General features: G+C 40.9%; 1 protein-coding gene across 15 annotated transcripts in view; it reads left to right on the top strand.

Moving 5' to 3' along the window:
- NCOR2 (nuclear receptor corepressor 2) overlaps positions 1-23,331 on the top strand; it is a 545,344-nt gene that overhangs the window by 258,004 nt on the left and 264,009 nt on the right. For all 15 annotated transcript variants that reach the window (XM_073586135.1, XM_073586128.1, XM_073586134.1 and 12 more), the window contains exons 5-6: positions 10,333-10,509; positions 18,090-18,203. In XM_073586135.1, the coding sequence (XP_073442236.1) occupies positions 10,333-10,509; positions 18,090-18,203 (291 nt within the window). The remainder of the gene's footprint in view (positions 1-10,332; positions 10,510-18,089; positions 18,204-23,331) is intronic.

Here is a 23,331-nt window from a genome sequence, read left to right as displayed (position 1 = left end):
ACAGGTCTTCACCACCGGTTAGCTTAATGGGAATATAAGTGCAGTAGTTAAGCTATCTATGGGTAAGTGTAACAGTAAAAAAAAGAAATTCTGCTAATGGTGTTTCCAGATTATAACATACTGCTCAGCGGCCTATCTTCTCCAAGGGATAATTGCATTTTCCATCCAAATCTAACCGCTGTCCCATATGGAGGCTGTATAACTGAGCCTCGTTGTGTGCTGTAATTATTCCATTCTGCGCTACACATGGAGATTGGGCAAAAATGAACATAATTAGAGTGCGATGCTGCAGAAAAATGTGGCGTTTAATAGTACCAATAACATTCGTCAAATAAAAAGCATTGTAAAAGATGACTTTATGAGAAAAGATATGCACGTTCTATCTTTACCACCACAAATGGATTCTTCAGGTATTCACTTATATATTGGTCCCATGGATTGCAGTTACAGATTCAACGTTGATTAGCGATGATGAATCCTCCCATAATCCCATGTTCCACTTTTTTATGTGAGCGGGATCTATCGGTTCACATAATTGACGGAATGCCATAACTTCACCGAAACATGTTCATGGAGCGGGGAGATGAGAAATGTTCTCTTTACACCATTGCAAATTAATAAAAGGCTTGGAAAGCTGAGTAGCAGCACCAATGGGCAGAACAATGGCAGCCTTTACCAGAAAAGCCACACGTACCATCGTGGCAATCCGGCAGCTATAGAGACCTAGGAGAGAAGGCACCCGGTCCTGATTAGTTACTACTAGTGTTGAGGGAACGGTCTCAGATGAGGTGTTATCTGAGCATGCTCTTGTGCTAACAGTGTATACGTCGTCCCCGCAGCTGCATGCCTCGCCGGTGCTCGACAGCCGGAACACAGGCAGGGATTGACTGTTTGTTACGCAATCCCTTCAAATTTGCAGCCACGAGACATACAGCCGCGCGGACTCGAACATATTTTTCTAGCACGACGAAGACACTCGGCACACGAGCATGCTCAGGTAACACCTTATCCAAGACCGCTCGCTCTCAGCAGCGCATCTAGCCATGTACACAGGGGACATGCCGTCGATAACTTGATGCAGTATGAGGCCCCAATGACCATACTAATGTTTTCTGTTCGCATCAGTAGTCGTCAGCCCGTGTAAACAGGCCAGTAAATGAGCGCACTTACATGTATTGGATCAATGCTTGAAGACGGACCGAGATCAGCCCATCTGAATACTCTTTTATATATTTAATACTCAACAAGATAAGTGGATGACTATATGATGTACATTAGCATTTGGTGCCATTTTACAGTTACATATAGAATAAATGTAGATGAGAAGTAACTTTGGAATGACATTTCTGTACACTTCAGAGCGGACATTCCCTGGCATTTTTTGTTCTCTGATTTTCTTTAAAATATTCTGTAAATATGGCCACACACCTTCAATGGCTGTCCTACAGCTATTGCTTATTGTGACCCATACAAATGCACAATCATCCATTGTTATATATGTTTTCAACATGGAGAAGAATGTAAGCTGCTGCCAGACACCTCTGAAATTTTTTTTTCTCCCTTAAACAAAATCTATCCGAGCAATCTCGTCCCATCAAAAAATTGTTTATATTTTCATGTTGCATTCTGAAGAATAACATCGTCCATACCTTTTTACTTTTTCAGTCTGTTTCTCCCTGACTATGAAATAGCTGTTTCAGTTGATACGCAGTTGAGGCTTAGGTGCTCTGGGCATGTTCAGAGCACTTCCCACGGGCTCTATAGTTCTCTGAAACCCACCTTCCTCTGCTTGACTTCACAATCGATGAGGCTGGTTTCACACTTGCGTTTTTTTGCGCTGCTTTTTAGCGCAAAAAAAGCATGTTTTTTTTCCCCTATACTTTAACATGGGTGCGCATACTTATGCGTACGTACGCGTTTGTATGCGCATGCGTTTTTTTGCAGTGTGCGCTCAGGCGCACAAAATGCATCCTGTTGCATTTTTTGTGCATCCGACTTGCCCCAAAAAACCGCATTCGCACGCAATGCGTTTTTTTACAGCAAAACACCCATTAAAGTCTGAGTGCGCATACGTGCGCATTGTAATGCTCACGTATGCGCAAAAAACGCATGCGTTTTTTTAAAAAAAAAATGCACCAAAACCCGCAAAAAACGCACTCAAACGCATGATGCGTTTTTTTCATGCGTTTGCGCAAAAAACGCGCAGCAAAAAAACGCAAGTGTGAAAGTAGCCTGAGCTGTCAGTCAAGTCGAGAAAGATGGTGATGGGCTGGTAATAGAATCTGAGGCACAGGCTTGGGAAGTACTTAAATCTACTTTGCATAGCAATTAAAACAGCGATTTATAAAGTCAGGGAGCAACAGATTGCATGAGTAAAGGTGTGGATGACTTTATCAGAGAGCAACATGACGATCGGAACAGTTTGGGGGTTTGCGTCATTCTGACAGTTAAGCTTTAAGAACAAAAGGATTGGGCATGATGAAAATGAATTGGACTATCGTTATTTTTAATTTTCAGAGTGCAGCAACAGTCTATTGTAACTTTTCCCAATTCATATGAAACTCTAAATAGGAGAAACAAGTGTCACTCATCATGGAATAACTTTATTATAAATCATTTATTACTTTGTGTATATTGTAAGTGGGGAGAGAGAGCGCACCGCTTCCCAGGTGACAGACGATTTGTGATGCATCATGATGGCACCGAGGCAGTGCGACAGATTCTAGAAAACATGTAAAAGAGGCCTGAATATATAGAATTTGTACGTGAGACATGGTCTTTCATCCTCACTCACATTACATTTCAATTGAAGAATAGATGATGTTCCCTTAAAGCCGATACTGCAATTGGGGCGCAGGTTCGTTTTTTGTCTTGACTGCAGCTTACCCTTTTTTGTAACTTTAAAGGCCCCGTCACACTAAGCGTCTTACCAGCGATCCCGACACCGATATCAAGGTGTCAGGATCGCTAGTAAGTCGCTATGTGATCGCTGGTGAGCTGTCACACAGACAGCTTCACCAGCGATCAGCACAGTGATGCCGAGCGCCCGGCATCGCTGTAAAAAATAGAATCAAAATAAAAAAATATAGTTCTTCTCACCTTCCGACGTCGCGTTCAGTCATCCTGCCTCTCTCCACGCTCCGGTCCCAGTGATCCTTTGCACGAATGACCGCGAGACTTTGTTATCCCTCGAGACCGTGACATCTCGCGGTCATTCGTGCAAAGGATCACTGGGACCGGAGCGTGGAGAGAGGCAGGATGGCTGAACGCGACGTCGGAAGGTGAGAATAACTATATTTTTTATTTTTTTTATTATTTTTTACACCTGATCGCTGGTCTCCCGCCTGTCACACGCAGTGATGTGTGCTGGCCAACGGGAGACCAGCGACCAAAGAAATGTCCAGAGGTTTCTTCCAGCTATCAGCGATACCGGCAGGGGGGCCGCTCGCTGATCGCTGTCACACACAGCGATCTCGCTGGTGAGATCGCTGTTACGTCACAAAAGTTGTGACTCAGCAGCGATCTCGCTACCGAGATCGCTTAGTGAGACGGGGCCTTAACCAATGACGATCTGTTCATCACATTTGTAGAAAGCGTTTTTGTTGTATGGTAGAGATCGAATCTTGAATGTGATGAGTTTGGGGTTTATTGGCATAATACCAATTCTGTGAATGAGATTCATCTCTAAATTCCGCTAAGCCGTCATGGCGTTTTTAGACTTGGAAGTACGGTATATATTGACAAGGGTACAATTCCTACTATGGGTTACAGAAAGCCAACATCCACAACTCTATCTTTAAAAAGGGGTATCTTATTAAACAATATTTAGATCTAAGAGAAATAGAAGGTACACAACCATTAATATCTTACAAACACAGCCATGATTTGAAAGATGAGCTTGTTAAAAGCAGTTTCAGGAGATCACACAAAACCTGGTTGGATCAAAGGATTCTATTTTGAAATTTCACATGTGCACAGTGTCCATGATGCTGCGTCAATCTAGCAGAAAGAGGTTTTCATTTGGGCAACACAATTCACACAGTGCAGCAATTTACAAATTGGAAAACTAAACATGACGTTTATGTAATTTTCTTCCCTGTTAATTTCTATTCTATAGGCAGAGCTTTTTATTAAGCATCACAAATCTATCAGCATAGGTGTAGGCTCGACAAACGTAACCAACCAAATAAGATAAAAACACAGTGTAGACCGAGGCTTTGCAGGCCTGGAATTTCTTTTCCACTGCAAGGAGGTGAACACAATAATCTCCTGCTTCAAAAGCACTATGGGTCATGCGCCTCCAAACGCTAGGTAATTTAGGCAATAATAACTTAAAGTGGTTGTCTCACGAGCAAAGTACATTTTAACTAATAGAACGTGAAATAATAATAAGAAAAAAGTGCTCCTGTGCTGAAATAATTTTCTTAATTTACCCCTGCTACGTGTTATCTTATTTGCTCTCTGACCATGCAGAGCTGCTCCAGCTTATGGTCAGCACATAGCACAGTTCCTAGCCAAGGGGGGGGGCGGCACAAGTCAATTATGATGAGAGCATACAGACAACACAACAGGGGACAGAAGTTTCTGCTTTCTTAGGGAACACATTTCACTGTTTGTTTTATCACAGGAGCAAGTGTTTCTGCTGTGTCTGTAGCCCTTTGAGCTCATCATAAATCAAGTCAGAGATGTAAGCTCTCAATAACCAGCTGGAGATCCTACCTCACTTACTTAATTTATGATGAGCTGAGAGGGCTGTAGACACGGCAGAAACACTTGCTCCTGTAACAAAAAGGACAAGGAAATTTATCTCAGAAAGCAGCTGATGTGAGCCCCTAATATGTCATCTGTATAATCTCTTACACACATGGTCAAAATTGTTGGTACCCCGCGTTTAGTGACAGAAAAACCCACAATGGTGACAGAAATAACTTGAATCTGACAAAAGTAATAACACATTTATGAAAATGAACAAATGAAAGTCAGACATTGCTTTTCAACCATGGTTCCACAGAATTAAAAAAAAAAAAAAAAAACTCCTGAAATAGGCCTGGACAGAAATGATGGTACCCCTGGAAATATTGTGACAAAAGGGACATGTTAAATCAAGGTGTGTCCACTAATTAGCATCGCAGGTGTCTACAATCTTGGAATCAGTGAGTGGGCCTGTATAGAGGGCTACAGATACTCACTGTGCTGTTTGGTGACATAGTGTGTATCACACTCAACATGGACCAGAGGAAGTGAAGGAAAGAGTTGTCTCAGGAGATTAGATAGAAAATTATAGACAAACATGTTAAAGGTAAAAGTTATAAGACCATCTCTAAGCAGCGTGATGTTCCTGTGACTACAGTTGCACATATTATTCAGAAATTTAAGCTCCATGGGACTGTAGCCAACCTCTCTGGATGTGGCCGCAGGAGGAAAATTGATGACAAATCAAAGAGACAGATAATACGAATGGTAACAAAAGAGCCCAGAAAAACTTTTAAACAGATTAAGGGTGTGTGCACACGTAAGCATTTTTTTTTCGCGTTTTTTAAGCATTTTTACCGGCAAAAAACACTTACAAGAAGCATCCTATTCATTTTATGAATTTTGCACTTTTTGTGCTTATTGATGCGTTTTTTTTCCCGCGAAAAAAACGCATCGCGGAAAAAAAAGCAGCACGCTCATTAATTTTGTGGATTCCGCATTTCTAACTATTTTCTATGACTCTGGGGACGCTCCGGAAAAAACGCATAAAAAGTTGCGCAAAAAACGCGTGGAAAACAAGCGCGTTTTTTGGGAAGGAGTCCGGTTTTCTGTCAGGAATTTTCTGCATTCATGGGTACATAGCCTAAAGGTGGACTTCAAGCTCAAGGAACATCAGTGTCAGATCACACAATCCGTCTTTGTATGAGCCAAAGTGGACTTCATGGGAGACGACAAAGGAGGACATAATTTTGGACAAAAAAATCATTAAAAGCCAGACTGGAATTTGCCAAACTACATGATGGTCACAAAGCTTCTGGGAGAATGGACAGATGAGACAAAAATGGAACTCTTTGGCAAGGCACATCAGCTCTATGTTCACAGATGGAAAAATGAAGCATATCAAGAAAAGAACACTGTCCCAACTGTGAAACATGGAGGAGGCTCTGTTATGTTCTGGGGTTGTTTGCTGCATCTGGCACAGGGTGTCTAGAATCTCTGCAGGGTACAATTAACTCTCAAGACTATCAAGGGATTCTAGAGAGAAATGTACTGCCCAGTGTCAGAAAGCTTGGTGTCAGTCACAGGTCATGGGTCTTTCAACAAGGTAATGACACAGCTAAAAACACCCAAGAATGGCTAAGAGGAAAACATTGGACTATTCTGAAGTGGCCTTCTATGAGCCCTGACCTAAATCCTATTGAGCATCTTTGGAAAGAGTTGAAACATTTCATCTGGAAAAGGCAACCTTTAAACATGAGACAACTGGAGCAGTTTGCTCTTGAGGAGTGGGCCAAAATACCTGTCGAGAGGTGCAGAAGTCTCATTGACAGTTACAGGAATCGTTTGTTTGCAGTGATTGCTTCAAAAGGTTGTGCAACAAAATATTAAGTTAAGGGTACCATCATTTCTGTCCAGGCCTATTTCATGAGGTTTTTTTTTTGCTTGCATGGACGCATACCGCAAATAAGGCAGTAAATAGCAGGGGCACATTTATAAGATTATTTCAGCACAGGAACATTTTTTCAACTGATCCAATTGTGGAACTTATTATCTCAAGATACTTGGTGGCTCAGTGGTTAGCACTGCAGCCTTGCAGCGCTGGGGTCCTGGGTTCAAATCCAACCAAGGACAACATCTGCAAGGAGTTTGTATGTTCTCCCCGTGTTTGCGTGGGTTTCCTCCCTCATTCCAAAGACATACGGACGGTGCCAATAATGTTTGTAAAGCGCTGTGGGATTAATGAGTAAAATAAATAAACAAAATCTATTAATTAAAATGTACTTTATGCGTGGGACAACACCTGTAAGCATTTTCCTGAGTAATTTCATTGGGTTTTTCATCTATCTCTATCTATCTATCTATCCATCCATCCATCCATCCATCCATCCATCCATCCATCCATCCATCCATCCATCCATCCATCCATCCATCCATCTATCATCACACAATAGAGGAGGCCTTAGTAAAAGAAGAACTGACCAAGGCCTTGGATGAGCTTGCCAGGCACAGATTGACACATGTCACTGTACTGTGTGAGGAGAGCAGTTTTGGACAGTGCTATTGAGGGGGGCATATTCTTCCTTCCCCAGTGAAATCTCTCTGGTAATGCCTACTTGAACTTTTTTGTGTGTGTGTGCATCTCAACATGAAAAATTTGATGAAAGATCCATTTTCAAAAGGCAGTTAACATAGCAACTTATATTTATGTCCATGAAGAGCTGTAGGCAGGAAGACATATTAGCACACAGTATAGTAATGTGTTAAGAATACAATAAACTACATTAAAATGCAGGTAATTTCCAAACGTTTCCAATAGAGCTGGAGATCCAGGAAGTTGCTGGAGGTGCCAGCTGATGTGATTTCTGTGTTGGGCAGAGTGGATATTTTAACTTTCAGTTCTCCATATTTTAGAAATCTGGAGGGATGCCCGGTAAAGACTCTCTTGGGAACTTGCAGGTGCGCCCCGCGTTTTACCGGATGTGTAATCTGTTGACAGTAATAAGAGGACCGTGCAGTTCGCAGTTCTGAATATGAATGTTTGGGAAGAGTAATTACTGATACGCATTGACTAATCTGCCAGGGCCCAAACAAACATCATTATTACATTCCGCCAAAATGTGCTTGTCCTCACAGCCGCTAGCTACAGGTTAATAAGGCAAAGTAACTCTTTGTGGCCAGCGATCTCCTCTTTATAGGATAATCCTCCTGTGGCAATGAGCTGGCCTTATATTCTCTTGCAGGAAAATTGCTTAGTAGAGGCTTGTCTCAATCGGGTGATTTGGCAGTGTAATCTGAACACATGTTTAAGCTTTCTTGCATATTGTAATCAATCTTCGTGTAGCCTGGTAAGGCATGCAATGATTATAATGGCACTGCTGTTGAGAGCTCAGAAGAGGTTAATCACTATAGTACTACTGCTTCTCGTTTTCTGTCTGCTGTGATGTAGCTTGGCAGGCTGAACCTCATGATGTCATGGTCTTGCTGGTGGGCACAGCCACACCAGTACCATTGTGATTGTGCAGCTGGTGTGCAGGAACAAATACTGGAGGAGGGGGTAAGCTGGTCACTACGGGCCAAGAGTTGAGTTTCATTGGAAGGATAGAGGGTGGTTGAGTGCTATACATTGGCCTCTTGCCATAGTGGTTTGTGTTCTCACATGGGATGCAGTTTAAAAGCTTCATGTGGAAAGGAGACAAATCTAAAAACTCTACCCTTTAAGTGCCAGATCAGATTTTAACAGCCGGGGTCACACTTGCGAATGCAATGCGAGAAACTCGCGCATCAATACCTTCCACTGCCGCCGGCACTCGGACCGGAGCAAAAGTGTTATAGTAATTTATGGTACCTTTTTTTCCATGTCTTATAAAATATAAAAAAAAATCTTTCAGGGAGCAATAATTTGTTTGTGGAAAAAATTCAAGTTGTTTTCTCAGAACCTGTAATGACAGTGCGTCATTTGGTTGGCAAAATCGATCAGTCAGTGTTACATTTTACTCATTCATCATAGTTTAAAGTATAGTCTTCCGCTGCATATGGGCCCCTACTGGGAACATTTTTATTCATTTGGCTGGTGTAGATTATTTTGCTCCAATGTGTATCTATCTGTATTTTTAAAGCTTGGGCCAAATAACACAGGATCCTCCTTTGACAAGAGGTGATGGTTTGATCTCACACCTTATCCTCCCTGCGCAATGACCTCTGCACAGATTACAAAGCCTGCCTACAAAATAGGGTAAAATATGTTTTTTTTATCTGCTAATAAAAGCAGATATGGGTGATATATTAACTAAATTTAGGTGGTTCATTACCAAAATGTAGGTAGTATATTAAGTGATCTATCAGCTGTAATTATACATGCCTTTATTTTATTCTCTCTCATTGAAATTACTTTTAGTAGGCTAATCTTGTCTAGAAAGAGATCCAAAGTGGGAAACTATGGCATAACCTTTTGGAAAAAAATTTGTAATTTTTGCATGTTTTCCCTATTCCGTTCACATTTCATGGAATAGAGGGCATCTCTTTTCTGCTTGTTGTGTGTGATGGCAGAAGACTAGGCACAGGGCTCCTACAGCCGATGAGCGTGGTGCTGACAGTGTGTTGTCCTCTGCAGTGGGGTTTTGCCTTTTCGGCTGAATGTGTGTTCCCAGCTGTTGTATACAGCTCTGGCAAAAAGTAAGAGACAACCACAACAAAACCCTGTCATGGCCAGCCCAATCTCCAGATCTGAACCCCATTGAAAACCTCTGGAATGTAATCAAGAGGATGATGGATAGTCACAAGCCATCAAGCAAAGAAGAACTGCTTACATTTTTGGGCCAGAAGCAGTGTGAAAGACTGGTGGAAAGCATGCCAAGATGCAGGAAAGCTGTGATTAAAAATATGGTTATTCCACAAAATATTGATTTCTGAACTCTTCCTGAGTTAAAACATTAGTATTGTTTCTAAATGATTATGAACTTGTTTTCTTTGCATTATTCGAGGTCTGAAAGCACTTTTTTTTTTTTTTTTATTTTGAACATTTTTCTTTGTCAAAATAAAAATACAAAATTTATTGCTTGGAAATTCGGAGACATCTTGTCAGAAGTTTGTAGACTAAAAAAACAATTTACATTTTACTCAAAAATATACCTAGAAAGCGAAAAATCAGACAAACTGAACATTTAGAAGTGGTCTCTTAATTTTTGCCAGAGCTGTATGTAGTGGGTGCGGAGGGATGAATACCTGTATCAACTGACTGACTGTTCAGGGCATGAGCATAACTACCACAATATCATCAGGCAGTGGCCGGGGGTACTGTGCAACTCAATACACAATAGCTGGGGAGAGCACAGCCGGCTGCAGAGTACATGCTAAAGGAATACCATATTTTCCCTATCTTTCATGTTTTGTATGTACGGTAATTAATTTCATCACCAATTATGTATTGCTTACTTTTATGAAATGCTGTGCCTTTTTCCACCACCACTGATCAGAAATTGTTATATCATTACTTTTTCTTTGATAGGAAATCCACTTTTAATTAGTCATTTACTGTATTAAAAAAAGTAACTTTGCTTTATATTCATTTTATTCCTATTACTTAGAATTTGCTTTAGTTGCCATGTACTTACTAAAGTTGTTTTTTTTTACTATCTTCAGGACCGCTGCTTAACTGGAAAGCTAGAGCCTGTGTCCCCCTCCAGTCCTCATGTTGATGGAGAACTGGATCTGCTGCCTACAAGGCTTTCCAAGGAGGAGCTGATACAGAACATGGACAGGGTGGACCGTGAGATCACCATGGTAGAACAGCAGATCTCCAAGCTAAAGAAGAAACAGGTTTGTCACCATGTATTGTTTATTCACAACTTTATCACTTTATGTAAACCCTTTAGGAATTATTCCTGTTTTCACCTATGGGTTCTCTTGGATAGGGATTGTAAAACAAACACTTTTGCAATTTACTGTTTATTGAAATTTTCAGTTGTTCTTGAGATATTAAAAGTTATATACCGCTAGTTAGTTAGGAGACTAACCGCTACTGCAGTTAAGTTTTAAGCACTACAGAAGCTGGCTAGGATTATGAGTTTACAGAGCCCTCTGGCCATCTTCTGGGCAGTGCTTACAATCTTAATAGAAAAGAACTTGTAAATACTCCTAACGTTGGGCCACTTATGCTTGGTAGCAGTGGTAGCCTGTCTCTTAGGCAACAATCATTAAAACATAAATATCTCAAGAATGGCTGAAAATCTTAAATGGAAGCCTGTGCTAGCATTTCTTCTGCAGTGTTGCTATCAGTGTGTCAAGAGTGGGAGAAGAGGGTTGCATTGACAATCCAACACAATGGGCAGCACTTTGTACACATTTTATTAGTGGTCATAAACTTGTAAATAACTCATGAAAGAATAAAGTTATGTTAAAACCAAGCACACCATTGTTTTTCTTGTGAAGTTCCCAATCTGTTTGATGTGTCACATGACCCTCTTCCCATTGGAAAACATAAAGTTGGATCCAAAATGGCCGACTTCAATATGGCCACCATGGTCACCAGCCATCTTGAAAAGTTTCCCCCCTCCCATATACTAATTTGCCACAAACAGGAAGCTGATATCACAAGCATTCCCATTTTATTTAGGTGTATCCATATAAATAGCCCACACTGTATATATGTGTGTGTATATTTATTTAGCCACCATATATATCATTAGCACCTACTGGTTTATAAAAACTATGTTTCTTTTAAAAGTAGATTCCAAACTGCAGAAAACGCATGTTTTCTTGAAAAATCACAAGAAGACTGCGCTCCATCCAAAAACGCTTCTATCGGAATACAGAGCAATAATTCATACAATGGAACGAATGTCGATTCTACTATATAGGCAAAACTATATGTCCCCTATACATTCGTTTTAGGGAACATTATAAATCCATTATGACAGGGAAAGAAGTACCCCGCCTAATTATACCATTAACAGTAGGTGCTAATGGTATATCTGTTGTATGGGAAATTATTTCTCTTAATTATTTGCAAGTGGTGATATTGGTGGCATGACCGATGTGGTCCGCATAATTGTCATTAATGTCTAATAGTTAATTCTGTGTAATAAATTTGTGTCAACATGATTGATGACTGCAATAATTTTCCTATTCTGCTTTGGATTATTTCTGTTTTTTTGTGTTTTTGTGCTTCCCCATATATTTATGTACACCAATATTTGTGTTTTTAATTAAATGTATGTACTCACACTATTTGGCGGCAGCTGTGGTAGGAGGAGTAATGCCGTGATGTGACCTTTTTTCAGTCCGTCACATCCTTTCACTAAATGACCCGTTGAAGCGCTGGTACAGCGCGAAACGGCTGTTGTCAGCTCCATTTTCACTCCTGCTATCACTCCCCCCGGCCAACATGTATCGCATGTGCCAATAAAATAGCAACATTTCCTCACCAGCCTGTTGAGTGCGGTCCTTTTGTCTTCTACTGGATTCATACGTGTCTGTATGTATGTGTGTGTGTTTGTATGTATGTGTATATATATATATATAGTCTCTGTTAAAATAAAAAATAGTTATATACTCACCTTCCGACGGCCCCCGGACTCTGTCCCTCCTCTCACCACGCTCCCGGCATCTTCCAGTCCCAGTAATGCTTTGTGCGAAACACCGCTGAAGACGTCGCGCTCTCGCAAGAGTGACATAATCTCCGGCCCTTCTCGCTAATCATTACTGGGACCGAAAGATGCCGGGAGCGTGGTGAGAGGCGGGACAGAGTCCGGGGCCGTCGAAAGGTGAGTATATAACTATTTTTTATTTTAACAGAGACTCTAAACTACTCGATGTGATAGAATCGGGCTACCATCTAGTGTATTATACTCATGTTACACCCGGAGCTGCTGTCACTGTTCTGCTGTTACCTAATGTATTGTATGCAAGTTACACCCAGAGCTGCACTGTTCTGCTCTTACCTAATGTATTGTATGCAAGTTACACCTAGAGCTGCAGTCACTGTTCTGCTCTTACCTAATATCCTCCTGTTACATCCAGAGCTGCAGTCACTGTTCTGCTGTTACCTAATGTAGTGTAATCCAGTTACACCCAGATCTGCAGTCACTGTTCTGCTGTTACTTAGTGTACTGTACTCCAGTTACACCCAGAGCTGCTGTCACTATTCTGCTGTTATCTAATGTATTGTACTCCAGTTACACCCAGAGCTGCAGTCACTGTTCTGCTTTTACCTAATGTATTATACTCCTGTTACAGCCAGAGCTGCAGTCACTGTTCAGATCTTACCAAATGTATTGTACTCAAGTTACACCCAGAGCTGCAGTCACTGTTCTCCTCTTACCTAATGTACTCCTGTTAGACCCAGAGCTGCAGTCACTGTTCTGCAGCACGGTGGCTCAGTGGTTAGCCACCGTCCTGGATTCGAATCCCACCAAGGACAACATCTGCAAGGAGTTTGTGTGTTCTCCCCGTGTTTGCCTGGGTTTCCTCCGGGTACTCCGGTTTTCTCCTACATTGCAAAGACATACTAATAGGGAATTTAGATTGTGAGCCCCATCGGGGACAGTGATGATAATGTGTGCAAACTGTAAAGCGCTGCGGAATATGTTAGCGCTATATAAAAATAAAGATTATTATTATTATTACCTAATGTATTGTACTCCAGTTACATCCAGAGCTGCTGTCACTGTTCTACTGTTATCTAATGTATTGTACTCCAGTTACACCCAGAGTTGCAGTCACCGTTCTGCTCTTGCCTCATGTATTATACTCCTGTTACAGCCAGAGATGCAGTCACTGTTCAAATCTTACCAAATGTATTGTACTCCAGTTACACCCAGAGCTGCAGTCACTTTTCTGCTGTTACCTAATGTATTGTAGTCCAGAATATGTACAGGACTGTGCCTGTGTAATGAGCGACGCAGCAGTGATGCCTTTAACGGCTGTAAAGTGCCTGTACAATAAGCAATGCAGCCGTGTTGCCGCGACGACTAAGCAACTGTCGCTGATTGGTCTCGGCCTAACTGCTGCGACTAATCAGCAAGGCAGGATTTCCATTACAGACAGACAGAATTAGACAATTATATGGTAGAGATATATATATATGTGTGTGTGTGTGTGTATATATATATATATATATACACACACACATTCACACTTTTACATACCCCGGCAGAATTTTGGCTTTCTTGGCCTTTTTTCAGAGAATATGAATCATAACACCAAAACTTTTTCTCCACTCATGGTTATTGGTTGGGTGATGCCATTTATTGTCAAACTACTGTGTTTTCTCTTTTTAAATCATAACGACAACCCAAAACATCCAAATGACCCTGATCAAAAATTCACATACCCCATTTCTTAATACGTTGTATTGCCCCCCCTCTAACATCAATGAAAACTTTAAGTCTTTTGTGCTAGTTGTGGATTAGATTCTTTATTTTCTCAGATGGTAAAGCTGCCCACTCTGCTTGGCAAAAAGTGTCCAGTTCCTGTAAATTCCTGGGCTGTCTAGCATGAACTGTGCTCTTGAGATCTCCCCAGTGTGGCTTAATGGGTCAGGAGACAGATGGCCACTCCAAAACCTTCATTTTTTTTCTACTGTGGCCAATAACAGGTCGACTTGGCCTTGTGTTTTGGATCGTTGTCATGTTGGAACGTCCAAGTACGTCCCATGCACAGCTTCTGAACTGATGATTGCAAATTTGCCTCCAGTATTTGCTGATAACGTACTGCATTCATCTTTCCGTCAACTTCGACCAAGTTTCCTGTGCCTTTGTAGCTCACACATCCCCAAAACAACAGCGATCTACCTCCATGCTTTACAGTAGGAATGATGTTACCTTCATCATAGGCCTTGTTGACCTCTCTCCAAATGTAATGTTTATGGTTGTTGCCAAAAAGTTTAATTTTGGTCTCATCACTCCAAATTACCTTGTTCCAGAAGTTTTGAGGCTTGTCTCTGTGCTGTTTTGTATATTGTATGCGAGATACTTTGTGACATTTGCGCAGTAATGGCTTTCTCCTGGCGACTCGACTATGCAGCCCATTTTTCTTCGAGTGCCTCCTTATTGGGCATCTTTAAACAGCTACACTGCTAGTTTTCAGAGAGTCCAGTATTTCAGCTGATGTTATTTGTGGGTTTTTCTTTGCATCCTGAACAATTTTCCTGGCAGTCGTGGACAAAATTTTTGTTGGTCTACAAAAGAAACAAAAAAAAAAAACACGCTTCTGCAGGTAGATGCCAGCCGTGGCACCTGCTCTGCAGCAAAATCGCATGTTTTGTGTGCCAATAATACTTTTTTTTCAGGTTATTCAACGCAGTGTTCCCCATCTCCCGTCCTCCAGAGCCATCAACAGGTCATGTTTTCAGAATTTCCTTAGTATTTCACAGGAGATGGCATTCCTGTCTGCGCAGGTGATGCAATCATCACCTGGGCAATACTAAGGAAATCCTGAAAGCATGGCTTGTTGGTGGCTCTTGAGGGCCGGAGTTGGGGAACACTGAGCTAGAGGGGGGGAAAAAAAAAAAAATTGAAAATCTTCTATCTCTCTGAGCTGCTACTGCGCATGCGCCGGGGGTGCCATCTTGGAGGAGGATTTTTTTTCTTCTTCTCCAGGAAGATGGCGCCACCGGCGGATGTGCAGTAGCATCTATTAGATCTCCGCTGCAACACAGATAGCAGCTACTTCGCACCATTTTCAAATATTTTTTTCCTCTCGCTGAATAACCTCAAAAATAGTATTATTGGCACACAAAACATGCGATTTTGCTGCAGAGCAGGTGCCATGGCTGGCACCTGCTTGCAGCAGTTTTTTTTTTTTTTTCTTCTTTTAAAGCCTATACAGATATTTATTATGCAGACTAGTGGGCAGGTCAGTGACCTGTGAGAAGTCTTCAGTATCAATACTTAATCAGAGCACCACATACCCCAACCCCGCCTTAGGACACGAGCATATCATTAACACAAAACTGAAAATAAAGATTAAAGAACAACCACAAGACAGATTTCATCATCATAGGTATCATTTTACTCAGTATAAATGCGCCAACCTGACACTCTGTAGGTTACTGTGCACAGTCCTGCTGACAGGTTCCCTTTTAACTTCACAGGAACAGTGATTAGCTGCATAAGTGGAAGAGTCCTTTAAGGATATGTGCAACGGATCATTGACAACTTAATGTGCTCCCCACTGACTGTCCTACTGGCTTCTCTCCAACTAAAGGCCCTCATACACATTAGATGGCTATAGGCCAAACGATGCTTCAGCCGTCAGCCATCTCGTCCAACTATCCCATACACAGGAGCGCTCGTTTGGCCGAGCATGTCTGTTTTCTATGGGAGAGCTAATTGCTGACACTTTGGCCAGCGACTTATCTCTAGAAGAGTGCGATTGCCAGTCCAAAAACTGACAGAGCCGATCCACATCTGCCCCGACCATCAGTTCTGCCCCTATACATATTAACGTATCGACCGAATCTGTCATTGTTGACGTATTTGGTCATCATTAATCCAACCTCCTAACCAGAGGCACGCTTTAACTCGTTCCATGACTCCAAAGTACTGGTGATTAGTTGGTGGCACGCCGGCCTTCAGGGCTGGAAAGGTATTGGCTCTGCTTTGGTGGGTCTTTAAAAATGGCTCTTAGGAAGAAATGATTTTTTTATTGTGAATATTTGGAGAGCCTTTGGAGCCTGAAAACTGGAATGCAGAGAATTATCTGCTGTAAACGTACAGACTAAGGAAATCTAGGTATTTGTTAATTTTTACATCTTTTACTGTTTGTAGGATGTTACTGTATGTCAGCTATAAAATGGTGTTCAAAGGTGAACCTGTATGAAGGAATTCCTCAGATGTCCCTCCAGGCAGCTAGTCAGAGCAACAATTAAAAGTACACATTTCCTGAGAAAATGGGTGTGCTATTTCAGAAGTTCTCTGAAAACTAGTTCTGCTTTGACAGTCATCCAGCATCTAGTGGAACAGGCCGAGATCTGAATCAGAAACAGATCTCCCTTCAGAAGAACACAGTCTTTGTATGGAAAGCCAGTTATAGAATGGGCTCGTTTTCCTGAGATTTGGCAGCTTCATAACAGAGTGAAGGCAGAGCTGGATTCCCTTTTATTATTAGCCAAATGATCCTCCACTTTTCAATATCTGCAGAAATGTCTAACTATGGTTGGGAGATACAACAGCTACTTGTTGCTTTACCTTCCCTTCATTCTTCTGTTTTTAAAAATGCCACAAAGGATATGACCAAAATAAAACGGCTTAAAATCAGATTTTACCATAATGGTATACTGTATATGGAATTCTTTGTGGTAAATGATGCATGACAATTCATATTCACAGCACTTTATTTCCATGAGCCCATTGTCTTTTTATGTGAAATTAACCGGTACTGGAAATATCAATCCAAAGTGTATGTCAGTCCAGGAGCCCGGGGATTTAAGGAACAGCGAGGAGTCTGCCTGTGGAGTAAGGCTATCGGTCCTGCCCAAACTGATCATGTTTCTGCTACGCATGGGCACCAAGTACTGCAAAGGAACGTGAATATTTTAGTCGTTTCATACTTTTCTCCCCGGTACTTATTATCACTGAGCGTTCGCATTTATAACATATCCACATATTTTGGATTTTTTTCACATGGATTTTGGATGTATTCCACACTGAAATGCATATTAAAAGTGCCCACAAAACATTAGCAATTGAAAATTTTCAATGCCTTTCACATGGTCACAGATTTTCCACTTTTATAAGTGATCACTTATTTAAGCCGATTTCATCCACAAATCTTTACTGGTAGTGACACAGAGATTAGACATTGAATGAGACTAATCTTTCTGTAGGATATGCTCAAACAGCCATTTTTGTGCCGCAGTTTTTGTTTATTCCGTTTTTGTTTTGTGCAGAGAAAACGCAGTGTTTTACAGTAGCAAAAAAAAATGATTTTTCTAAACTCTCATTCACATGATGCGCTTTTTTTCCTTGTTTTTCATGCGGGAAAAAAATGTTGCAAAAAAAAATAAATAAAAGCAGTGAGTGAACTCGCCTTAACGTTAGGCTCAGATTTATGCCATGGATTCCGCTACAGATCACATAAATAGATGATAAAATAAGGCTCTGTCCACTGCTCCATTTTATAGCAATGGCGTCTGATGGACCCAATTAAATTACAGTGCAGTTTCTCAGCTTCTGTTTCCATAATTTCGATGTGTAGAAAAGCACTGAAAGTTTTTTTTTCAGTGAAATGTGACAAAATTTAAACTGAAAACTGATCCTTTGATGGGAGTGTGAACACAGCCTAAAGCGGATAACTAGTCGTTGCCACCTCTGCCAATTTACATTTTTATTGTTTTGTCATTCTGTGACCTTTCTGAAAGTGGTAATGACATTTCTACGACTTCTTATCTTTCTCAGCAACAGTTAGAAGAAGAAGCCGCTAAACCATTAGAGCCCGAGAGACCCCTCTCGCCACCTCCTACTGAATCAAAGCACCGTAGCCTGGTCCAAATTATATATGATGAGAATAGGGTAAGTAGCGGTTAAGTTTGTGTACAGTGAATGTCTGAACAAATAACCAGAATATCAGTCTTTCTCTGTGTATTTGAGTTGTGCGTATGTGGGTACACATAGTGTGGACAAAAGTTCAAGACTGACACACATTTTGGTTTTCGCAAAGGTTGCTGCTTCAGTTTTTATAGTAGCAGTTTGAATTAACTCTACGTAGATTGAACAGCAAAAAGTTGCTAGTTTTTTGCCATGAAAATGAACTTAATCACAAAAATCCCATGTCTACTGAAATTCAGCCCTGCCACAAAACAACCTGCTGACATCCTTTCAATGGTCTCCTCGTTAGCCAAGGATGAATGACTTAACGAGGACAAGGCAGCTGATAGAACTTTGTCATGCTGATTGCTTTTAAAAGGGGCTGATGTTTGAAATCATTGTCCTCTTCTGTTGACTATGGCTATTGCATGCATCTTCATTGCATCAGGAAACGCATGCATCATCATTGCGGCATCAAAATGCTGCATCAAAAGGGCTTTATAGGCATGGACATTGCTGCTCGTAACTTTGCCTTTAAGCCAACCATTTATGGAATTTTTAAGAACTTGAAAGAGAGATTAAAGGCTTCAAGGCACCCAAGAAACTCCAGCAAGTGCCAGGACCATCTCATAGAGTATTCAGCTATGGGATTAGCTCAACACCAATGTTCAGAGCTTGCTCAGGAATGGCAGCAGGAAGGTATAATTGCATCTGCATGCACAGTCAGGTGAAGGCTGGCCTGGTGTCAAGAAAAGCAGTAAAGAAGCTACTTTTCTCTAAGAAAAACATCAAGGACAGACTGACATTCTACATAGAAGTATGGTGTTTGGACTGCAGAGGATTGGGCTACAGGTATTTTCTCTGATGAAGCCTGTTTCCGACTGTTTAGAACGTCAGGAAGAATGATTGTCTGGAGAAGAAAAGGTGAGTGCTATCATGAGTTCTGTGTCATGCCAACAACAAAGCATCCTGAAAACCATTCATATGTGGGTTGCTTTTCATCCAAGGCAGTGGTTTTGCTTACAGTTTTGCAAAAGAACACTGCCATGAATAAAGAATGGGATCTCAACATCCTCCAAGAGGAATTCTCCCAACCATCTAGGAGCAATAATGTGATAAGCAATGTTTTTCCAGCTTTATGGAGCTCCTTGTCACAAGGCAAAAATGATAATGAAGTGGATTGGTCAACTTACAAAACATTGACTTTTTGGCCAGGAAACTCCCTAGAACTCAATCCCAAAATATGTGAGCAAAACAAAAAAATCTGCACAAATTGTGATAAAATCCAAGCACTGATTAGCCAACAACGGATTACCATCAGTCATGATTCGGCTCAGAAGCTGATATCCAGAATGCCTGGGAGAATTGCAAGTGTCTTGAAAAATAAGGGTCAGCACTGTAAATATTGAGTCTTTGAATAAACTTGATGTACTTGCCAATAAAAATATGAAAACTTCTGAAATGCTGATAATTGTACTTCAGTGACCATAGAAACATCTGACTAAAAGTTTTAAAACACTGAAGCAGCAAGCTTTATGAAAATCCAAATTTGTGTCAGTCCCAAAACTTTTGGCCACGACTGTAAAAAGAAAATACATTCTTCATTAACACTAGTTACTAACTCTTGTTTGACGACATTCATGTGTTTTGTAGGTGTCTATGTAATTGAATAATGGTCTAAATATTCATATATCCAGGGGAATCATGGATTCACTAAATACTTGAATTAATTTAGAGTCGCTAGGACCTGGCTTCATTTAATGATCAGTGGGGTCTGACTTCTTGAACCGTCATCATTATTGTAAATGAAGGGGCACAGTGCACAGTTCAGCACTGGTTTTCCCTGGATAGTGATGCTCCTGGCTGCCTGGTAAAACGACCTTTTTACCATGGTAGAAGCATTGAGTACATACAGATTCGATACTGGTCCTGATTTGAGCATATAAACCTGAACAGGAATTTTATTTTGCCTGATTGTTAGTTGATGTTACTCCTATTAGCTCACAAATTCTGCAAATCCAGTACTTTACTTTAGAAGGAATGTATGCTTTTTTTACATTGTACGATTGCATATTTCACATTTATGTCAATGAGCGACAATACACAACAATTAAAGGGAATCTGTGAGCAAGATTTCACTATCCCAAACTATTTATATGCTCATTTAGTTTTTTCAAGTTAAGTCCAGCAATAGTTTTACATGGCCATCTGTTTCTCCATTAATGAGGAATCAAAGCTTGTATTGATATACAAATGAGGCTGAAGAGCTATGGTAGATCTGAAGCCTCTGTCACTCCAGCTCTGTTTCTGCCCATCACCGCCTCCTCCAGCTTGACTGATTAGTCTCAATGCTGTGTGACTTAAGGCAAAAGGAGCGGTCAGTCAAGCATGAGGAGGTGACACTTGGCGGGGAATAGAGCAGGAGTGATGGAGACTTCAAATCTTCAGCCTCATTTCCATATTAATTCAAGCACTGATTTCTCAGTAACGAATGAACTGGCCATGTAAAGGTATTGCTGGACTTGTGTTTGAGAGAATTTCATGTGCATATAAATAGTTTGGGGGGTGCAGATTCCCTTTAAATTCTTCTTTGCCATAAATGAATAATTAAAATAATATATTATAGCCTACTCATCACTACAGGGTTAATTCTGGTTTTCCATTGTAGAACTATATAATGAGCAGATATGCATAGAAACATGGTAATTAGGAAGCATCTTTTAAGCATGTTGCAGATTCATTTTTATATAATTTTAGAAGCTCTTCATTACACACTTAGTTCTTAGGACTTCTTTCTAATGAGCACATCATGGGACTGACGATCGTTAGACCCATCACACATGAGAACCTCAAGCATGTGGATTCTGTTGAGTGTCTCCTGCTGGGATGGGGAGAGCGGCTCTCACGGCGTCTGCTACACAAAAAGCTGCAGGATCTTCTTGCACGATGCTGCCTTTTATTGTGCTCGAAGGTTCATTTAAGGACACTGGAAGCTGCGTTGTCTTTGCAACATCTGACTCATTGGCGTCTTAAGTTTCAGATTATTGGAAACCTGATGCTGGAAAATAATTATGAAAGATGCTAAGGTGCAACATCTGCAAAAAAGTGTAGTGAACAAAACATATATTAGTCTCCAGAAAAAATATATTTGTGTGTGTGCATGTAATATAGAGTAAGGACTCATTATAGAATATTTTTGAAGATCCACATAGTACAAATGAATGTCCTGCTCCCCTATGGTACCTGATTTGACGGGAAGTGCACCTAAGGCCTGTTTCACACTTCCGTTTTTGACCATCAGTCAAAATCCACCGTTTTTGCAAAAATAAAAACGGATCCGCCATTTTTTTTTGGCGGATCCGTTTTTTCCCCCATTGACTTGCATTACCGGCAGATCTTGACGGATGGCCATCCGTTGGATCCGTTTTTTTGCGGATCCATCAATTTTTTTTGCGTCCGCCGAGATGCCTGGACGGACCATGTAACTTTTTCTGTACTGCAGGATCCGCATTTTTATACAGCACATGCCCGGAGGAATGAAGTCAGGAGGAAATTTAACCCTGAAATCATTTCTGGCGGACAGAGAAAAAAAAATTTTCTCTCTCTTTCTTTCTCTCTTCTCTTCTCTTTCTCTCTTCTCTTCTCATAGAATCATCATAGAATCATCATAGAATCGTAGAGTTGGAAGGGACCTCCTGGGCCATCTGGTCCAGCCCCCTGCTCAAAGCAGGATTCGCTAAATCATCCCAGTCAGATGTCTGTCCAGCCTCTGTTTGAAGACTTCCATTGAAGGAGAACTCACCACTTCTCGTGGCAGCCTGTTCCACTCATTGATCACTCTGAACTGTCAAAAAGTTTTTTCTAATATCTAATCTGTGTCTCTTCCCATTCAGTTTCATCCCATTGCTTCTAGTCTTTCCTTGTGCAAATGAGAATAAAGTTGATCCTTCTACAATGTGACAGCCCTTTAGATATTTGTAGACAGCTATTAAGTCTCCTCTCAGTCTTCTCTTTTGCAAACTAAACATTCCCAAATCCTGCAACCTTTCCTCATAAGACAGGGTTTGCAGACCGGTCACCATTCTGGTCGCTCTTTTCTGAACTTGCTCCAGTTTGTTGATGTCTTTTTTAAAATGTGGTGCCCAAAACTGGACACAATATTCCAGATGAGGTCTGACCAAAGAGGAGTAGAGGGAAATAATGACTTCACGTGATCTAGACTGTATGCTTCTGTTAATACATCCTAGAATTGCATTTGCCTTTTTTGCTGCTGCATCACACTGTTGACTCATATTCAGTCTGTGATCTATTAGTATACCCAAGTCTTTTTCACATGTGCTGTCACTTAGCCCTATTCCTCCCATTCTATATATGCTTTTTTCATTTTTATTGCCCAGATGTAGTACTTTGCATTTCTCCCTGTTAAAAACCATTCTGTTAGTTGCTGCCCACTTCTCCAGTTTATTTAAATCTTTTTGAATCCTCTCTCTCTCTTCTCTAGTATTAGCTATCCCTCCTAGCTTTGTGTCATCAGCAAATTTAATCAGTTTACCCTCAATTCCTTCATCTAAATCGTTGATAAAGATGTTGAACAATACAGGGCCCAGGACAGAGCCCTGTGGTACCCCACTTGAGACATTCTTCCAACTGGATGTGCAGCCATTTACGACCACTCTTTGGGTCCGATCACTAAGCCAGTTATGAATCCACCTAACAGTTGCCTTGTCCATTCCATACTTAGTCATTTTTTCAATAAGGATTGGATGAGAGACTTTGTCAAATGCTTTGCTGAAGTCAAGATATACTATATCTACAGCATTTCCTTGATCCACCCAATCAGTGATACCGTCATAGAAGGAAATTAAGTTAGTCTGACATGACTTATTAGTTAGAAACCCATGCTGACTCTGTTTAATCACTTCATTCTTATCCAGGTATTGACATACATGTTGTTTAATAATTTGTTCAAAGATCTTTCCTGGTATAGAAGTCAGACTCACCGGCCTATAGTTGCCTGGGTCCACCTTCTTCCCCTTTTTGAAGATAGGAACAACATTTGCTCTTCTCCAGTCTTCTGGCACTTCTCCTGTTCTCCAAGAATTTTCAAAGATTA

This window comes from Dendrobates tinctorius, unplaced genomic scaffold, assembly GCF_039654945.1.
Source record: "Dendrobates tinctorius isolate UK_male_01 unplaced genomic scaffold, ASM3965494v1 ptg000090l, whole genome shotgun sequence".
In the NCBI taxonomy this organism is placed as follows: domain Eukaryota; kingdom Metazoa; phylum Chordata; class Amphibia; order Anura; family Dendrobatidae; genus Dendrobates; species Dendrobates tinctorius.
Note: the sequence above shows the minus strand (reverse complement) of the source record. Positions and strands in the feature narration are given on the sequence as shown.